Source organism: Gymnoscopelus braueri (assembly GCF_963280865.1).
Source record: "Gymnoscopelus braueri genome assembly, chromosome: 5".
In the NCBI taxonomy this organism is placed as follows: Eukaryota; Metazoa; Chordata; class Actinopteri; order Myctophiformes; family Myctophidae; genus Gymnoscopelus; species Gymnoscopelus braueri.
Genome location: NC_137606.1, coordinates 45,223,147 through 45,240,969, shown reverse-complemented (window position 1 = coordinate 45,240,969; position 17,823 = coordinate 45,223,147). Strand labels below are relative to the sequence as shown.

Below are 17,823 nucleotides of genomic sequence, written 5' to 3'. Positions count from 1 at the left end.
TTTTGCTGGGGGACCCCTTGGTACCCCCCCCAAGGACCCCTGGGGGTCCCCGGACCACACTTTGAGAACCAATGGCCTACAGAATGTAAGCATACTAATGTTGTAACAGTTCTTGTGGCTGTCCTTTTCACACCTACAGTATGTAGCCTTGATGCATGTGATGAGATCATGTACAGTATGATGCAATTTTTGGTCTTTCTGCCACATCACCATGTGTTCTCTGTCACTTTCACTGAGTGACAGACTGGGAGAACAGGGAACTCCCACTTCATTACAACACAGGCTACAGTATATCATTATAGTATTATTATATTCCTACAAAAGAACGTTTGCGTCATAAGACAATTTAAACACCTGTAGCTGTGGGTATAAACTACATATACCACGTCTTGAGCGTATTATGGCTCTTATAACACGATTGCCAGCAATTAGCTTCTAAAATCACCAACAATTAGAACCAAAGTTTTTCAATGCATTTCAATTGGGGAGTTCCAATTTGACTGGGGCATAATGCTCAATTGAACATACAGAACAAAATACAGTAAATGTTTTTGACTGTTGTTTCATTCATATAAATAAACATCGTACACAGGCATCCATCTGGGTTACACTGAATCCAACCCTCAAATGCAACAGCTCCTGATGTCATATGGAAGTCCTGTTGTCCAAATCATCACTATGCAAATCATTGCTGTCGAGCAGAAACCTTGTATATACCTTTCTTTGTAAATGAATGCCCTACTTCGTTATATTGCAGTGTCACAGAAAAGTAGCAAAAATAGCCGATCAACAAGTTCACAACATGTTGTGATGTGATGTAAAGGGGGGAGGGGCATATTAACGAGGGCTTGTGACTAAATAATAACTACATTAGAACACAGATTGTGTATGTCCAAAAGTAACCCTTTTGGACATACAAGGTTTCCACCCGACAGCGACGAAATTAAATTACACTAGTCCCCCCCGTTGCACATGCTGCTGACGGCCCACTTTTGTCACACGTGTTGGTGTAGAATCTTCTCTAGACTATGAAAACGAGCCAGTTCCTCATTCTCTGGCACTGAAACTGCAGCTGGCCCGAACTGGCTGTTTGATGACATCAGCTGATATTCATTGGTGTAGAAATCCTGTTCTGTTTCCAGTAGAAGAATAGAATCAGAATCATCGACTTTGTTGTCACATCACAGATTTACAGCTGTGAAGGAGTTAGGGCTGTCACGATTACACATTTAAGTTGACTCAAATAATTGCGATTAACGTGTGTGTTTGGCATTGAACATTGGAACATATGAAGCCTTTTAGGCTTTGTGATAAAAAAAAAAAATTGCACAAGGCAGATATGACAAATAACTGAAATATACAAGAAATTATTGACATATTTAATAATTTTTATTCATGTAAAAATAGCAGAAATAGCTGATCTACAAGCTCGCGTCGCGTTGCAAGCTTGTAGATCTGCTATTTCTGCTATTTTTAATATTTGAAAATGTGTGAAAATCTTTCAATATGGAAACGATTATGCAAAAATAATTGCAATTATCTCAAATAATTGCGATTAGACGATTATGTGATAATTGTGACAGGCCTAGAAGGAGGAGTATTATCTTTTTTCCGTGTGCACTTCACCATTTGTAGTTTTCCTAAGAAGAGAGAGGATTAGAGCAGGAGAGGTAATAAGAACGGGTCAAGCGCTACGTACGTACCGTATACAGATACTGTATAGATAATATCCATAGAAACCATAAACCTGACCATGCTCTGTTTGGAGGCAGACCAAAGACAATATATTACCTAAAGTTAATCCTTTATTGTGTATGTGTGTGTGTGTGTGTGTGTGTGTGTGTGTGTGTGTGTGTGTGTGTGTGTGTGTGTGTGTGTGTGTGTGTGTGTGTGTGTGTGCGTGTGTGCGCGAGCGCGCGACTGCATGCGCGTGTGTGTCTGTCCGGGTTCAGGGAGTGAGCTTGCCATTAGGTATTTACTTAAGGGAGGTGTGTGGTGTGTGTGTGTGTGTGTGTGTGTGTGTGTGTGTGTGTGTGTGTGTGTGTGTGTGTGTGTGTGTGTGTGTGTGTGTGTGTGTGTGTGTGTGTGTGTGTGTGTGCGCGCGCGTGTGCATGTTCTGTATATGTGCATGTATGTATGTGCGTGCATGAGTGTCTGTGTGCAACAGGATGTGAAAGGCGTGTGATTATTCAGCTGCACTGTAAAACAAAACAAAAACCTTTCGGGTCCATTATGTACATTCTCAGAGTTAAAAAAACACTCAGGGCTTCACAGTATGGATGATGTGGCACAGGTAGTTCACAGTACCTTCTGCATTGTGCTGTGTGCGTGTGCGTGTGCGTGTGTGATATACACTTCAGTTACAGGTGCATTGAGGCAGGACTCTTTTTCTTTTCAGCTACACAGCAACATCCTGAGCGTTAATTAAAGGGATATTTCACTTTCAAAAAACGTTTGGTCATTTTATCGTCTACTCAGGCTTTTGTGAGCCCCCAGACAGTTTTTAAGTTGCTTGATTCAGTATTAGATATTGATATTCATTTTATCAGACACGCCCCCTTCCTATACAAACCCATTATAACTTCAAACTCCATTTTTTACATGTTTAGATTCATCAAAACACCCGTCCTTGGTTCTGGTGACTCATCCTGCCCTCCTAATACGCGAGGGGCCATGTTTTTTCGATGAAAATTGTAAAAATTAAATACAATAAAAAAATAAAATAAAATAAATGCAAAAATGTTATCTAAAAAACATGGCCCCCTCGCGTATTAGGAGGGCAGGGTGAGTCACCAGAACCAAGGACGGGTGTTTTTGATGAATCTAACATGGAGTTTGAAGTTATAATGGGTTTGTATAGGAAGGGGGCGTGTCTGATTAAATGAATATCAAATATCTAAATAATGAATCAAGCAACTTAAAAACTGTCTGGGGGGCTCACAAAAGCCTGAGTAGACAATAAAATGACCAAAAGTTTTTTTGAAAGTGAAATATCCCTTTAAACTCTGACAGTGGACCCTTACGTGTACATTTTAACCATTTCAACCCCAGGCCAGCATCATCCATATTCTGGAGAACATTTGCCCAAAAACGTTGTCAGCTTGTAGATCGGCTATTTCTTGGCGAAGGAATTTGGTGTAGAAGAGTGAAAAAAGCAGTACAGTAACTCAGGTCCATTTGGGTTGAAGTGGTTAACCCTTTCCTGGTTTGGTAGATCATGTCTACCATGCAGCAGTGCTGTTCTCACCCTCCAGAGCTTGTGTGAAAGTCGTCCATTTGCTATCTATCACTTCATTCAAATTCAAACCGCTTGGAGAGAGTCAAAGATATAGAGAGGTTATGGAAATTAATATAATAAGTCAACGGAATGTTCTTGGACAAGTACAGTATGTTGCTTAGTACAATACAAGTCTGTGTGTGTGTGTGTGTGTGTGTGTGTGTGTGTGTGTGTGTGTGTGTGTGTGTGTGTGTGTGTGTGTGTGTGTGTGTGTGTGTGTGTGTGTGTGTGTGTGTGTGCGCGCGCGAGTGTAACTTGAGTAAGTTGCCCTTATTTGCCTAATCCTTTGGAGTGTATTTTATGTGTGCTCAAGGAGGGACTGGTACTGTGCGTGCGCGCGTGTATTCATAGAGGACAGGTGTGTTTCCCCCTCTACAAACACTCAAACAGAGATAGTAAGGAGACATTTTGATAAATATGACAGTTAGAACAGGTTGATTTCCATTCAATTCAATGTCTTTCCAACCCCCCCCCCCCCCCCCCCCCCCAGTTGAATGCGTTGTGTGTGTGTCTGTGTGCAAGCCTGTACAGACAAAAATGTGTGTCATTGCCGGCATGTTTATATGTGTGCTGTCTATTTCTGCTTGTGTGTGTTCAATGATGCGATAGATAAAGATACTTCTATTTATAGTTAAAATAAAAGCATGGATGCTCAGTTAGCGGATGCATGATTGGTGAGTGAACATGGCGTGCACCTGATTTGTACTTTTCCGTATGACGGTATTGTACGCTACCGGAAATAACCAATCTACAACGCGTGCCGCGTCGCATGTAGCGTGACAATTCAATACCTAAAGAAAAAGGGGAAAAAAAGACAAGAAAAAAAGACCATTACTGCATCAAAATTAATCAACAAACAATTTTTATATTTATACTATAAAAACTGGTCAAACATTGGCCAAATTGTCAAATATTATAAGAAAGAGGCCCGTTTTTTGAAAATAGCCGATATACAAGCTCACAACGCCTCGCATGATCTGCTATTTTCACAACATTCCAAGTGCTTGTCTGGGTGGGGGGTCCCCACTTCAAATACAATCATTTTGGGGGGTCCCCAGTTCAAATATGATTATTTTGGGGGGTCCCCACTTCAAATATGATTATTTTGGGGGGTCCCCACTTCAAATATGATTATTTTAGGGGGTCGTGGCCTGAAAAGGTTGAGAACCACTGGTATATACAGAGTATAAATTAAGCAATATAAGGCTCATACCCTCCTGCTCCCTCGCCCTCTGTTCCTCTCTCCCCCCTTTCTCCTCCCTTCACAGTCCTCTTTATTCGACGAAGTACGTACAGTACGTCCTCCCGGTGGGGGCTCCTCACTGGGAGGTGAGTCAGTAGGATACAACAGCATTGACAACAGTAATGTGTGTGGGGAGGAATCATAACGACTAAATTGGGGAGAAAAGGGAATACAAAATCATCCTCTTCATTTCTCCCTTCCTATTTCTCTGTTGTCTGTGTGTGTGAGTGTCTCTCTCTCTCTCTCTCTCTCTCTCTCTCTCTCTCTCTCTCTCCTGGGTCCTGACGTGAGAAATGCTGAGGCATTGATTCCAGAGAGAGAGAGGGAGAGAGAGAGAGAGAGAGGGTGAGAGAGAGAGGAAGAGAGTGAACGAGAGTATCAAATACAGAGCAAGTGAAAGAGGGGAGAGAGAGAGAGAGAGAGAGAGACAGCCATTAGAGAAGGAGAGCTCTCTCGACATCATCGGACAGGAAGGAATGAGGAGGAAGACAAAAGTCTTGAGATGGTCGTTGTCGTTAGCATGCTAATCACCATCCTTCTTCTCATTGCCCTTGTGATGTTTACCGTTGTAATAGACAGTTATGGCTTCCATATATACAGGGATATAATCATGGTTATTATAACAACGTGTGTGTGTGTGTGTGTGTGTGTGTGTGTGTGTGTGTGTGTGTGTGTGTGTGTGTGTGTGTGTGTGTGTGTGTGTGTGTGTGTGTGTGTGTGTGTGTGGGTCTGTGTCTGTGTGTCTGTGTGTGGGAGGATTTGTTTACTTCAGCGGATTGATGAACTGTCAGATCGCTCATATCACCCCACCCCTGCTTAAAGACCTCTACACACGGTACGATATTTGAAATGGTCGGCGAGTAAACAGATCGTTAAGCATTTCACATTGCACAAGTTTCTCTCTTGAAATCGGGCTAAATATATCTTTGCGATATATTTTTTTGATTGGTTGGTCGGCGACAGGGGTTCACTGATTGCAAGATATTTCACCACGATGTGATCCCGACCCAATAATACATACATTTGTTTTTATTCCAAACGTCTCACGAAAACGTGAAAGGCTCCCGTGATATATGCGCGAGACCGAGACAGGACGCTAATGATTGACATAAAATAATTCTCAATTTCTCTGTATTTCTCTCTCTCTCCCTCTCTAAAACAAACGTTTCAAAAGTCAACCAGGGTGCAATTCAGATCAGAAGCAGTGTTGCCGTGTCCGCTTATTATAAGCGTGTTGCTTGTAAAAAATATTGGTGGTTGCGTTTCTTTTTAGCTTATTTCCAAAGTGTAGTTGCTTATTTGGCTTTATTTCTTAATGTTGCTTTTTTTCTTTGAAAATAGCTGCGACGCGTTGTGAGCTTGTAGATCGGCTATTTTATTTGTATATATACTGTAGGTTTAAAGTGCTCATGCAGCCTATAGTCGCCTTTGTTGTGCTTGTTTTCATAGACCTGGTTGCTTATTTCTTGCGCAAAACCTGGCAATACTGTTCATAGATACATACGTGCGTCACACACACACACACACACACACACACACACACACACACACACACACACACACACACACACACACACACACACACACACACACACACACACACACAGCTCTCTCTCTCTGTCTGCAAGCCCTATTCCTCTCTAATAATAAACAGCCCCATCGTCGAGCAGGCTCGCTCACTCTATCAATCTGTTTATCATGTTTAACTAATACAGGACTGGACTGTTTGTACGGTAATATTGCGGTTCTATGCGGGAGGACTAGCCACGGTGCGTGGCTGTAATGTGCTCTCATTGGCTGTAGCGTGCACTAGATCGGGCCGATAGCCCCAATTATCCAACAAGTTTTAAATCTAATCCGGAACACCTCGCCGACCGTACTTTATCGGGAGGTTTCTTCTCGGAGTACCTTACACACTGCGCGATCAACACCTCGCCGAGGAATGCCCGATCTTAACTGAGATTGGTGGTTTTGTCGGCGAACACCAAATAATATCCCCGATAGTGAAATCGGGTCAAATATCGTACAGTGTGTAGAGGTCTTTACACACATACACACACATGCACGCACGCACGCATGCACACACACATACACACACACACACACACACACACACACACACACACACACACACACACACACACAATTTTTTTTACTCAAATCTTTGCTTCTGGGGGTCCCTGGAACAACATATTTTGGTGGGATCGGCGGCCAAAAACATATAATTTTGGGTGTCCTCGACATGAAAAGGTTTGAGAACCACTGATATAACAACATACCAGTACGTTTTTTTTTTTAAACTGTTAGGATTTAGAAGACGTTTGTAAAGATTTGCACAAATTGTCATGATTGTTTTTTAATTTTATTTCAGATCTACAAGTTCATAGCGCGGCACTCGGTGTCCATGAGCTTGTATATCTGCTATTTTTTAATAGCCAAAGAAATATAAAATGACAGTGTTGTGTTCCCGGATTGAATGGGTTAAACATTATAATTAAAGCTCTTTTCGATCTATTGAAATTCACAGATGCAGTTTGTGGTGTCAGAGTTCAGCAGTCATTTGGATTCAAAGAGCTAAGTGTAGTGTTCAATGGCTCACAGGCTGCATGGCAAAGCCCTGAGTGTTAATGAATCCAAATGGACCCTTAACCTCTTTAACCTTCTATTCTTAGTCAAAACAGACCTGAGTCACAACAAGCCCGTTGTGAGCTTGTATTGTAGAGCTGCTATTTTTGGCCGATGTTCCCCCTAGAATATGGATGTTGGGGTTCAGGTGGTTAAGTGGTCTTTAACGCCAAGAGTGTACAAATGGAACCAAATGGACTCTTATCCGTCCATTTGGTTCCACTTTGGTCCATTTGGTTCCATTATGGTTCCACCCTCAGCGTCAGTTTTAATGGATTTCAGTCCCTGGCCGATGTTAAACCTGCAGAATGTGAAAGAGAGCGTCTGAGTTTACTCATGCTTTCTTTTCTTTCCATTCCTCTCTTTTCTATTCTATTTCCGTATCTGTTATCCTGGTTCTACTTCTCTTCCTTCGTCACCGCGAGGCAAGCTCCATTTTCCGCCGAGGACTCATTTATGAAAAAGACCTTTGGCACAGAATATATCTATTATTTTTACAGCAAAAGCGGAGCCAAAAGATGTGATTTATGGAGGGAAAAAAGTTATATGTTTTTTTCTTGATATTGATATCCAGCTGCAGCTGACAGATTTGTTTTCTCCAGTATATGGTGTTGGGAACAACAGATGTTCAGGAGTCAGTGAAGCACACCTTTACTCTGCCCCCTCACCCAATCATGGGAGCTATTTATACCCTGTCAGAACTACCCAGAAACACCTATGCTCGCTTCTCGTACTTCGTACCTGCAAGCACGTACCTGCGGAAAAAAGTTATTATTTTTTTTCTTGATATTGATATTTAGCTGCAGCTGACAGATTTGTTATCTCCATTAGAGTTCAAACGTTCTTTCACTTTCGATTTAGGGAGGATCTTTCCAGGATTTATCATTAGGCTTTTCAGTGAAAAGATCAAATAAAAACATATTCCCAATGCCGCCATAAAATAGGATGATACAGAAGTATAACAAAACAGAAACAACAGCAAAAAAAAACAGAAAGTCTATAAACATGTTTGTATTTGCACATTTCAGAAACTTTCATGTAGTGTCATTTCATGTCTCAGTCAGGCCAGATTCTGTTCTAATATCAGATATTTTCTGTTTTGTTCTTTGAAAGGCCTACATCTGTCCAGTTAACATCCCAGGGCTCTATACTTTTTTCCTTCTACACCAATATCTCTTTGCCGAAAATGGCGGGTCTACAAGCTCACAGCGTGTCACAACGCGACAGGTTGAGGGCTTGTAGATCGCCTATTTTCACTGAGTGTTCCACTAAAAATGATATGGCTAGAATAGAGAGTTTATGTTTTTAACAGTTGATTTGTGTGCATTTGTTGAACATTTTCTTTTCCTACCAGAGAGACATGCATGGATATAAGTTTTCCTTAGGAGTTGATACATGATTGAGCGGGGAGCTAAAAATATGGAATAAAGTGAGTGAAGGTCTTGGTAAATGAGGCCCTTGGGGGAACGAGGAGAAGATGAGGAACGAAGATGAAACGATAGCCATCATGAACTGACGCGTAATGAGTTACAATCATCTGGGTCACACAATCTCCCCTTTCTTTCTTTTTTTATCTTTCTGTTTCTCTCTCTCTGTGTTGGGTTCTCTCTCGCTCCCACACACTAACAAAGTTTATGTCTTTGGCTCTCTCTCTCTCTCTCTCTCTCTCTCTCTCTCTCTCTCTCTCTCTCTCTCTCTCTCTCTCTCTCTCTCTCTCGCTCTCTCTCTCTCTATCTATCTCTCTCTCTCTGTCTCTGTCACGTTCCCTCTGTATTTTAATTAACACGGTTTCTCCCCTGTGGCTGTTGTAACTGTAGTAACGGTATTACCCTGGAGCTACAGGGTGTGTGTGTGTGTGTGTGTGTGTGTGTGTGTGTGTGTGTGTGTGTGTGTGTGTGTGTGTGTGTGTGTGTGTGTGTGTGTGTGTGTGTGTGTGTGTGTGTGTGTGTGTGTGTGTGTGTGTGTGTGTGTGTGTGTGTGTGTGTGTGTGTACAGGCCTGTTTGTGTGCATGCACTACAGACTAACATCTTAATTCAGGCACATTTACCTCAGGTTATGCTCATACTTAATTTACAATACAATCTACATCCAAGTCTTTTGGATCTGTGGCAAAAATGTTGAATTACTCATTATAGGGCTAGGGGAGATGACTTCAAATCAATATCAGGATTATTTCAAACCTTTTCCTCGTTTATGATTAATTTTAAATCATTAAAAGCATTGAAATATATATATATATCTACAGTACATCTACATACATTGCATACGGCTATTTTCTAAGATAAATGTTTTGGCTTTTATTGATAGGACCTATCACCTCTTCACCAAGACCAGCTCTACTGTACTGCATGTCCAGTATGTGTGTTTGTTCTGGTCTGAACGTGGTATTTTATCTGTTTGTTCTGTACTGAACGTGGTAGTTTATCTGTTTGTTCTGTACTGAACATGGTAGTTTATCTGTTTGTTCTGTACTGAACGTGGTAGTTTATCTGTTTGTTCTGTACTGAACATGGTAATTTATCTGTTTGTTATGTAATGAACGTGGTAGTTTATCTGTTTGTTCTGTACTGAACGTGGTAGTTTATCTGTTTGTTCTGTACTGAACGTGGTAGTTTATCTGTTTGTTCTGTACTGAACATGGTAGTTTATGGTAGTTTATCTGTTTGTTCTGTACTGAACATGGTAGTTTATGGTAGTTTATCTGTTTGTTCTGTACTGAACATGGTAGTTTATCTGTTTGTTCTGTACTGAACGTGGTAGTTTATCGGTTGTTCTGTACTGAACATGGTAGTTTATGGTAGTTTATCTGTTTGTTCTGTACTGAACATGGTAGTTTATCTGTTTGTTCTGTACTGAACGTGGTATTTTATCTGTTTGTTCTGTACTGAACGTGGTAGTTTATCTGTTTGTTCTGTACTGAACGTGGTAGTTTATCTGTTTGTTCTGTACTGAACGTGGTAGTTTATCTGCTTGTTCTGTACTGAACGTGGTAGTTTATCTGCTTGTTCTGTACTGAACGTGGTAGTTTATCTGCTTGTTCTGTACTGAACGTGGTAGTTTATCTGCTTGTTCTGTACTAAACGTGGTAGTTTATCTGCTTGTTCTGTACTGAACGTGGTAGTTTATCTGTTTGTTCTGGTCTGATGTTTTCATCTATTATAGAGCTCAGGTCTTGAAGTGCATCTGTGCTCAGTTTCTTGATTGTCTCTTTGGACCATGCTCTCTCTTCAACACACACACACACACACGCACGCACGCATGCACGCACGCACGCACGCACGCACGCACGCACGCACGCACGCACGCACGCACGCACGCACGCACGCACACACACACACACACACACACACACACACACACACACACACACACATATTTACTGATTTGAGCCCATTTGATGCCTAATCTAATCATTTACACTACAGTAATTATATTCTATGTGCGTGTGTGTGTGTGTGTGTGTGTGTGTGTGTGTGTGTGTGTGTGTGTGTGTGTGTGTGTGTGTGTGTGTGTGTGTGTGTGTGTGTGTGTGTGTGTGTGTGTGTGTGTGTGTGTGTGTGTGTGTGTGTCTGTCTGTGTGTGTGTGTGTGTGACTATTTTTTTTTTTTTTACAATCATGTTCATGCTTTTCTCTTCCAGGTGTGTATTGGTGGTGTGCACAATACAGTACTGTATATATACAGTATAACACAGTTGTGTGTTTGTCCACTGAAATGTTTCTTTGAATTGTGGGTTTCGTTGAGGCTTGACAAACACTTTTGAAGCCACTCTACTGAACCCTTTAGCATGTTATTCTGTCTGTCTGTCTGTCTGTCTGTCTGTCTTGCTTGTACATATGCAATTTTTTAACATTTTTGAAAAAATCTTGAAAGTGTTTGAAAAGTTTAGTTTAGAAGGTATTTGCAGAATCTGCCTCAGGTCCTAATGGGTTAATGAATGTGTGTCCTATAGTGTCGGATGGTGTGTAAGGACGTGTCGGCGGAGTCCATGTATGACGTGCTGCATGACACCGAGTACAGACGCAAATGGGACGCCAACGTCATCGAGACCTTCGACATCGGAAAGCTCACCGTCAACGCAGATGTGGGCTACTACTCATGTATGTGAGACACACACACACACACACACACACACACACACACACACACACACACACACACACACACACACACACACACACACACACACACACACACATATAACTTAGCACTTAGCAGTGTTGGGGAAGCTACTTTGAAAGCATAGCTTGTAAAGCTACAAGTACTTCACCATGGCAGTAGCTTGATCAAGCTATATTATGAAATGTAGCTTGTAAAGCTACAGCTACATAGCTACAGCTTCTTTTTCTTAAAGCGTTAAATTGAGAATGTACACGAGGTGTAAATGAAACAAAATATAATATCCTACAAAAAAAGTAACTTATGGCCAGCAGAAATATGCCCCTCAACTGAGTTTTATTTAAAAAAGGTTGACAATTTCTTTAGCAAACAGCTGTGTTCCTAAAGCAGGGGTCATCAACCCTTGGGCTTGTGATGGACATTTTCCTCAAACTGTATTTTTGCCAAGGACATACAAAATGAGTGGTCAATAATATTACCATAAAAAATAATAAATACTAAAAATAATAAAAATACTAATGCATACTAGTCCAGTAGACACGATGGAGAACACATGCTGTGTTTTTAAAGATGGACAGTGGTTAGTCCTCATCCCTTTGAACTTTATTTTATTTTATTAAGATGGTAAGTAGGAAAGGGAAGGCGTAGATGGAGCAATTTCTAACCCATTTTAAAAAATTGCTTTAAAAGTACATTATTATTATAATTTCCATGGCCATCTCTGGCTTTTCAAACTTTTCAAAGCATTAAAGACAATCAGAGACTGTAAGAAGAATTGTCACATTGACATCATCCACCGGTCATTACTCATAAGCTTAAAAAACTCGGGCTCAGACAGATTTTTCCAGGCCCAGTCATTAGGCACTTATTCGCCACTGTTCGGTACCTGGTTTAACAAGGTTTGCATACGTGTCTGGCAGTGTCTTTATTAGAGTGTTAATGTCAAAGGGCATTTGGGAAATGGTTCTCTGCAGTGACGTGTGTACTGGCACCCTAAGCCAGTGGTTCTCAAAGTGGGGTCTGGGGACCCCCAGGGGTCCTTGGGGGGGGTTCCAGGGGGTCCCTAGCAAAATTGCTTAATAGCATCAAAACATGTTTAGCCACTTTAGACCCATTTTATACATCAGCATACAACAATGGACAGCAGGTATCTTGATGAGAGTGCCTGTTGTGAATATGAACAGTGTGGATAATTCGATATCATGATGATGAGTGACTTGCAATTTCAAAGGGGGTTCTGGTACAAGAACACAGCAACCAATGGTAAATAAAAAACTAATATATTCATTTCATGTTATTGCCTAAACTTGTAGCTTGTAAATTGAGTAGCTAAGCTACAAAAGATGATCCAAAAAGTAGCTTAATTACTTAACGAGGTACACAAATATGAATGTACAGTAGCTCAACTACCGCAAACTACAGCAAAATGTAGCTAAGCTACATAGCTCAGCTACAGTACATGTAGCTTAATGCTCCCCAACACTGGCACTTAGCAGCAGAATCCTGAGATAACTCTACCGGGATACAGTATGTAAGAATGTATGGTATGTGTGTTGTGTCTTATCTGATGTTATGGATGTGTTCAGAGGCATCCATGTCAGATTATACAGACAGGCATCTAAGATACACTTTGTACATTTGCACATTTTGGAATGATTTTTGAATCCTATAATACAATCGGCAGAACTGCCCATGCACGGCGGAGTGTGTGTGTGTGGTTACAGTTAGGTCAAAGTTGCATCGGCAGAACTGCCCATGCTACAACAACACCAAGTCGCCAACTGCGTTGCCACGTTGGGGGGGCAGACAAGCAGACAGGTCAGTGTTGCCAGATGTGCGCCAGAAACAAGCAACCATCTTCATGAAAAAACAGCCGAAGGGGTCCGCGATGTTTCACGGGGGTCCGCGATGTTTCGCGGGGGTCCCAAGACTCCCAGGGGGTCCTTCGGACCCCCAGGGGGTCCCCCATGTATTTTTTATTTCTTTTTTATTAATTCTTTTTTTTTTTTACTTTTTTTTGGGAAATTTTTATCCCACGATATTGGAACCCCAAAATAAGCGAGCCCCCTAGTTGCATACATTTGGTGTGTTAACATTGTGGTGTGTCTATAGGCGATGATGTCACACAGCGTGTGGAATTGTCTGGTTAGGGTGATTAAATAATCACACGCTGGTCACAGACAATCATTGAGAGACACTCCTAGAGGAGAGTGTGATTGTCTCACACCTGTGAACACAGAAGGGGTCAAGTAGATCATGATGGTATCATTTCTGTAAGACACTTTTGGTGAAGGTCCAGAGATACCGCACCATCAGTGTTTGAATGAACTCGAAGCTGCTGAGCAAGAGCAGTGTGCGGTATATTCCCCCCCTCATTTGAGACTGTCCAACGCACCTGCATCTGAGCTAAGTGGATGTGCAAATGTTTCCTTTGCAAAGATCATACAGACACAAATAACCCCCCCCCCCCCCCCACACACACACACACACACACACACACGCACGCACGCACGCACGCACACACACACACACACACACACACACACACACACACACACACACACACACACATTCTTCTATTGCTATACTTGTGGGGACGTCAAAAGCAATGTTTCATTACAACGGTGGAACAGAAAGAAAAAAAGGTCTCTACTATTTACACATAGCATATCAGTCCGGTACAGTATGTAGACATAAGGTGCTTGAGCTCAGCAGTTGGTGCTGTACATGATACAGACATTAAGGTGCAACAAGAATATCTTGCAGAGTATCTTAGCTTACCTAACCATTAAATGACCAACCCAACTGAAATCTTTTCATAATTGTACCCCTAATTGTAAAAAAAAATCTAATCTTTCTTAACCAAAGAACTCATGGATCAAAGTTCTCAGTCACCACCACTAATTTCAGTCATTTGGATTCCATAGAAGTCAGCATGTCTTCTATGGAAGCATGTCATGCACCGAAAATAAACTATCTACAAGCATTGCGACGTGTTGTGAGCTTGTAGATAGTCTATTTTCGGTTATTTGTTGTTTTAAGATTAAAGAGTATTTGAAGTGGTCAAACTAGCAATATAATGCGTGTTCAATCTTCCAGAAAATCCTAATGATCTCAGATATGTCATTAAAGCAAAGGTTAACCCTCTGGCGTCTGGCATTTGTTTTAAAATACAATATAACTTATCCTTTTTTTGTCAGGGTTGTATATGGTCAACTTGGCTATACCAAAACATCATAATTCTACATATTGTTGTGCTAATTGTTTATGTAACACAGCACTAGTGTGCATGGGGGGCTCCTTTCACGCTGTTTCACAATTTGCATATTAGGACTTGGCCTTTTTTTTTTTCAGTCGTAAGATTTTATTTAGCTTTAATCCATGAGAAGTGATCGTTAGAGTGTTTGTCCCTCTGTGCCACAGGGAAGTGCCCAAAGCCCCTTCGCAACCGTGATGTAATCACTCTGCGCTCCTGGTTGCAGATCGGGAAAGATTACATCATCATGAACTACTCTGTCAAACATGTCGTGAGTACACGCGCACACACACACACACACACACACACACACACACACACACACACACACACACACACACACACACACACACACACACACACACACACACACACACACACTGCTTAGCTCAGACCGTGAACAGTGCATGTAAGGTACAGTATGTATGTGTGTGTGTGTGTGTGTGGGTGTGTGTGTGTGTGTGTGTGTGTGTGTGTGTGTACAAAAAGTACATAGTCATACCATTATTAAATGAATGGCCCATATCCAATCACATTGGTTTAGTGGGCGAGCTACTTAACCTTTCACAGCACACTGTAAATGAACTCTGGAGGAGTCCATTTGGTTCCATGTGTACTCTCTCACTCAAGTTAAACTAACACTGAGGACTTTACTGTGTACTCGTGGGCAGAGTGCAGACCATGAAATAATCTTTAAATGTTTGAAATGTTTGAAGAAAGATTTTAGGCAGCGGGCCCAGTGGTGTGTGTGCCTGTGTGCATGTGTGTGCACGTGCGTACGTGCGTACTGTACATGCGTGCGTGCAAGGAATAATAAGACCCAGTCATATCTCAGCACCGTCTAAAAGTCTACCGTAACAAAACTAAAGCATCCAGGAATTGAAGGAGGCATTTTGGCCGTACTGTATGTCGATGTGTTCCCCTCCTACTCAACCTCCAGTTTATTTATCTGAACAAATTTACAGCTCCGAATGGCAGCCGACACAAACGGGTGTAAATGATGGTGGCAAGGAAAAAGGATGGGGGAAATATTTCAGTTTGGAACGTGGCCCACAGTTCCAGGTTCCAGGTTGGATGCAGGCCCAGATTTTTCCTAGATTTTGCCAATTAGAGGAAGCGGGTGAGAACCATCCTGTATAACAGGATGCATGATTCACTGCTTTTTCCTTTACCCTCTTTCTCTCTCTCTGTCTCTCTCTCTCTGTGTCTCTCTCTCTCTCTGTCTCTCTCTGTCTCTCTATCTGTCTGTCTGTCTGTCTGTCTGTCTGTCTGTCTGTCTGTCTGTCTGTCTATCTGTCTCTTTCTCTCTCTCTGTCTCTCTCTCTCTCTTTCTCTCTCTCTCTGTCTCTCTCTGTCTCTCTGTCTGTCTGTCTGTCTGTCTGTCTGTCTGTCTGTCTGTCTGTCTGTCTGTCTGTCTGTCTGTCTGTCTGTCTGTCTGTCTGTCTGTCTGTCTGTCTGTCTGTCTGTCTGTCTGTCTATCTGTCTCTTTCTCTCTCTCTCACTCACTCCCCGTCCTCTTTCTTTTGCCCTCTCTACCTCTTTCCCTCTCTCTCTCTCCCTCTCTCTCCCTCTCTCTCTCTCTCCCTCTCTCTCTCTTTCTCTCTCTCTGTCTCTTTCTCTGTGTCAGTCTCACACACTGTGTCTTATCTGTCCCTCCCCACTGTATGTATCTGTCCTTTTCTCCCTTCCATTTCCTTAACCACATGAAACCCTCTCTAATAGACTTAGTCAACTTCACCTGAGTTGGCTCTGTACTTGGACCGCTTTTTCCCGTCTACACTGAATGTAGACTGAATGTCTCTCTCTCTCTCTCTCTCTCTCTCTCTCTCTCTCTCTCTCTCTCTCTCTCTCTCTCTCTCTCTCTCTCTCTAATTAAATGTTTACAGAAGGATAAGACTTCTCATGTGACTGTTAGCTGTTGACGGTCGGCCTTCCGCATTCCTACACACACACACAAAGTGGTTAGGAAGGAGTCAGTGAGACTGCTTACCCACAGCATGTGTTTGTGTCCTTTCAAAATGTCAGTGCGTCTGCGCGCTTAATCGGTAATCATCAGTAGATTGAGTTGAAGAGCGGAGGCCGAGTAATGAATGACGACTCGGTTCTCCTTGGTTGTAAGTTACTGACAAGAGTAAACAACACACACATGCCTGGATTCTACTCCATCCTGTGCCTAAAATAGCCGACCTACAAGCTCACAACGCGTCATGTCGCGGCAAGCTGTGAGCTTGTACGTCTGCTATTTTTGGCACAGGACACCGCCGTATGACTAAATGTAAATCAGGCTTAATGATGGTAAAACTACGCTTTTTGTGACAAGTTGAATTCTGTCAACTCTGCGAAAGACTAAAAATAAACACTCTCCAACTTTATGCTGAGGAGCTTTCTGGAAATGAGCTGATATTACTTTTGCCCACATGGAAAAAATCCTGAGTGTTACTTTAACTGTAATAATTGACAGTTTTACACTTTCAGTTAAATGAACAGGATATTGCTGTGCACGCTGCACACACACACACACACACACACACACACACACACACACACACACACACACACACACACACACACACACACACACACACACACACACACACACACACACACACACACACACACACACACACTGCATTCATCTCTTTCATGCTCCCAACGCCCTCTTTATGTTACGTCATACATGGCTGCTACTTGCAAAAAACTCGCTGACTCATGCTAATTCAGTTTGTGCTTATATATTTGTTATTCCAGTTTCCCTTCCTGAATTTTGAGCATCAGCAAAATTCCTTAAATATAACATGTAAAATGCAGACCTGGGCAAAGAATAAAGCCCTTTTCTAAAGAGGTCTGTCTCTGATGATAAGGGCTTTGTAGTGCTTCTGTAACTACTTGAAACCTAGAGTAGAGTCCCTATTCTGAGGCGAACATTGGCAAAAATGTAAATATAAAGGCTCACAGTGCGCCGTAACCCGTTTTTCCGGCGAAGGTATTTGCTGTAGACGGAGAAGAGGAGGGGGCGTAGTACAGACCTATGGGGGACTCCGGTCCATTAATTAAATCACAGTCGTACCTATTCTGAAGAAAACCTGGAGACTGGCAAGTCAGCCACTGTATACTGGCTGCATGCAGGCATCAATGCAGCATAGTCCGTCTGCATAGTCCGTGTTTGGGATTTCAATAATTGGATTTTAACATATATCTGAATGTTTTTAATCAAAGATATGCCATTGACATGGAGAAGTCACTCGGTGTCTGACCATTATATCTCAATAATGAAAAAAAAGAAGAATCTTATATATGTCCATA

The 17,823-nt window shown here is 41.9% G+C and overlaps 1 protein-coding gene across 1 annotated transcript in view; it reads left to right on the top strand.

Annotated features, from left to right (window-relative positions):
* Positions 1-17,823, top strand: part of stard10 (StAR related lipid transfer domain containing 10) — a 118,693-nt gene that overhangs the window by 82,350 nt on the left and 18,520 nt on the right. Inside the window, exons 2-3 of the mRNA XM_080429610.1 lie at positions 11,099-11,245; positions 14,688-14,791. Of these exons, the coding sequence (XP_080285736.1) occupies positions 11,104-11,245; positions 14,688-14,791 (246 nt within the window). The 5' untranslated portion in view covers positions 11,099-11,103. The remainder of the gene's footprint in view (positions 1-11,098; positions 11,246-14,687; positions 14,792-17,823) is intronic.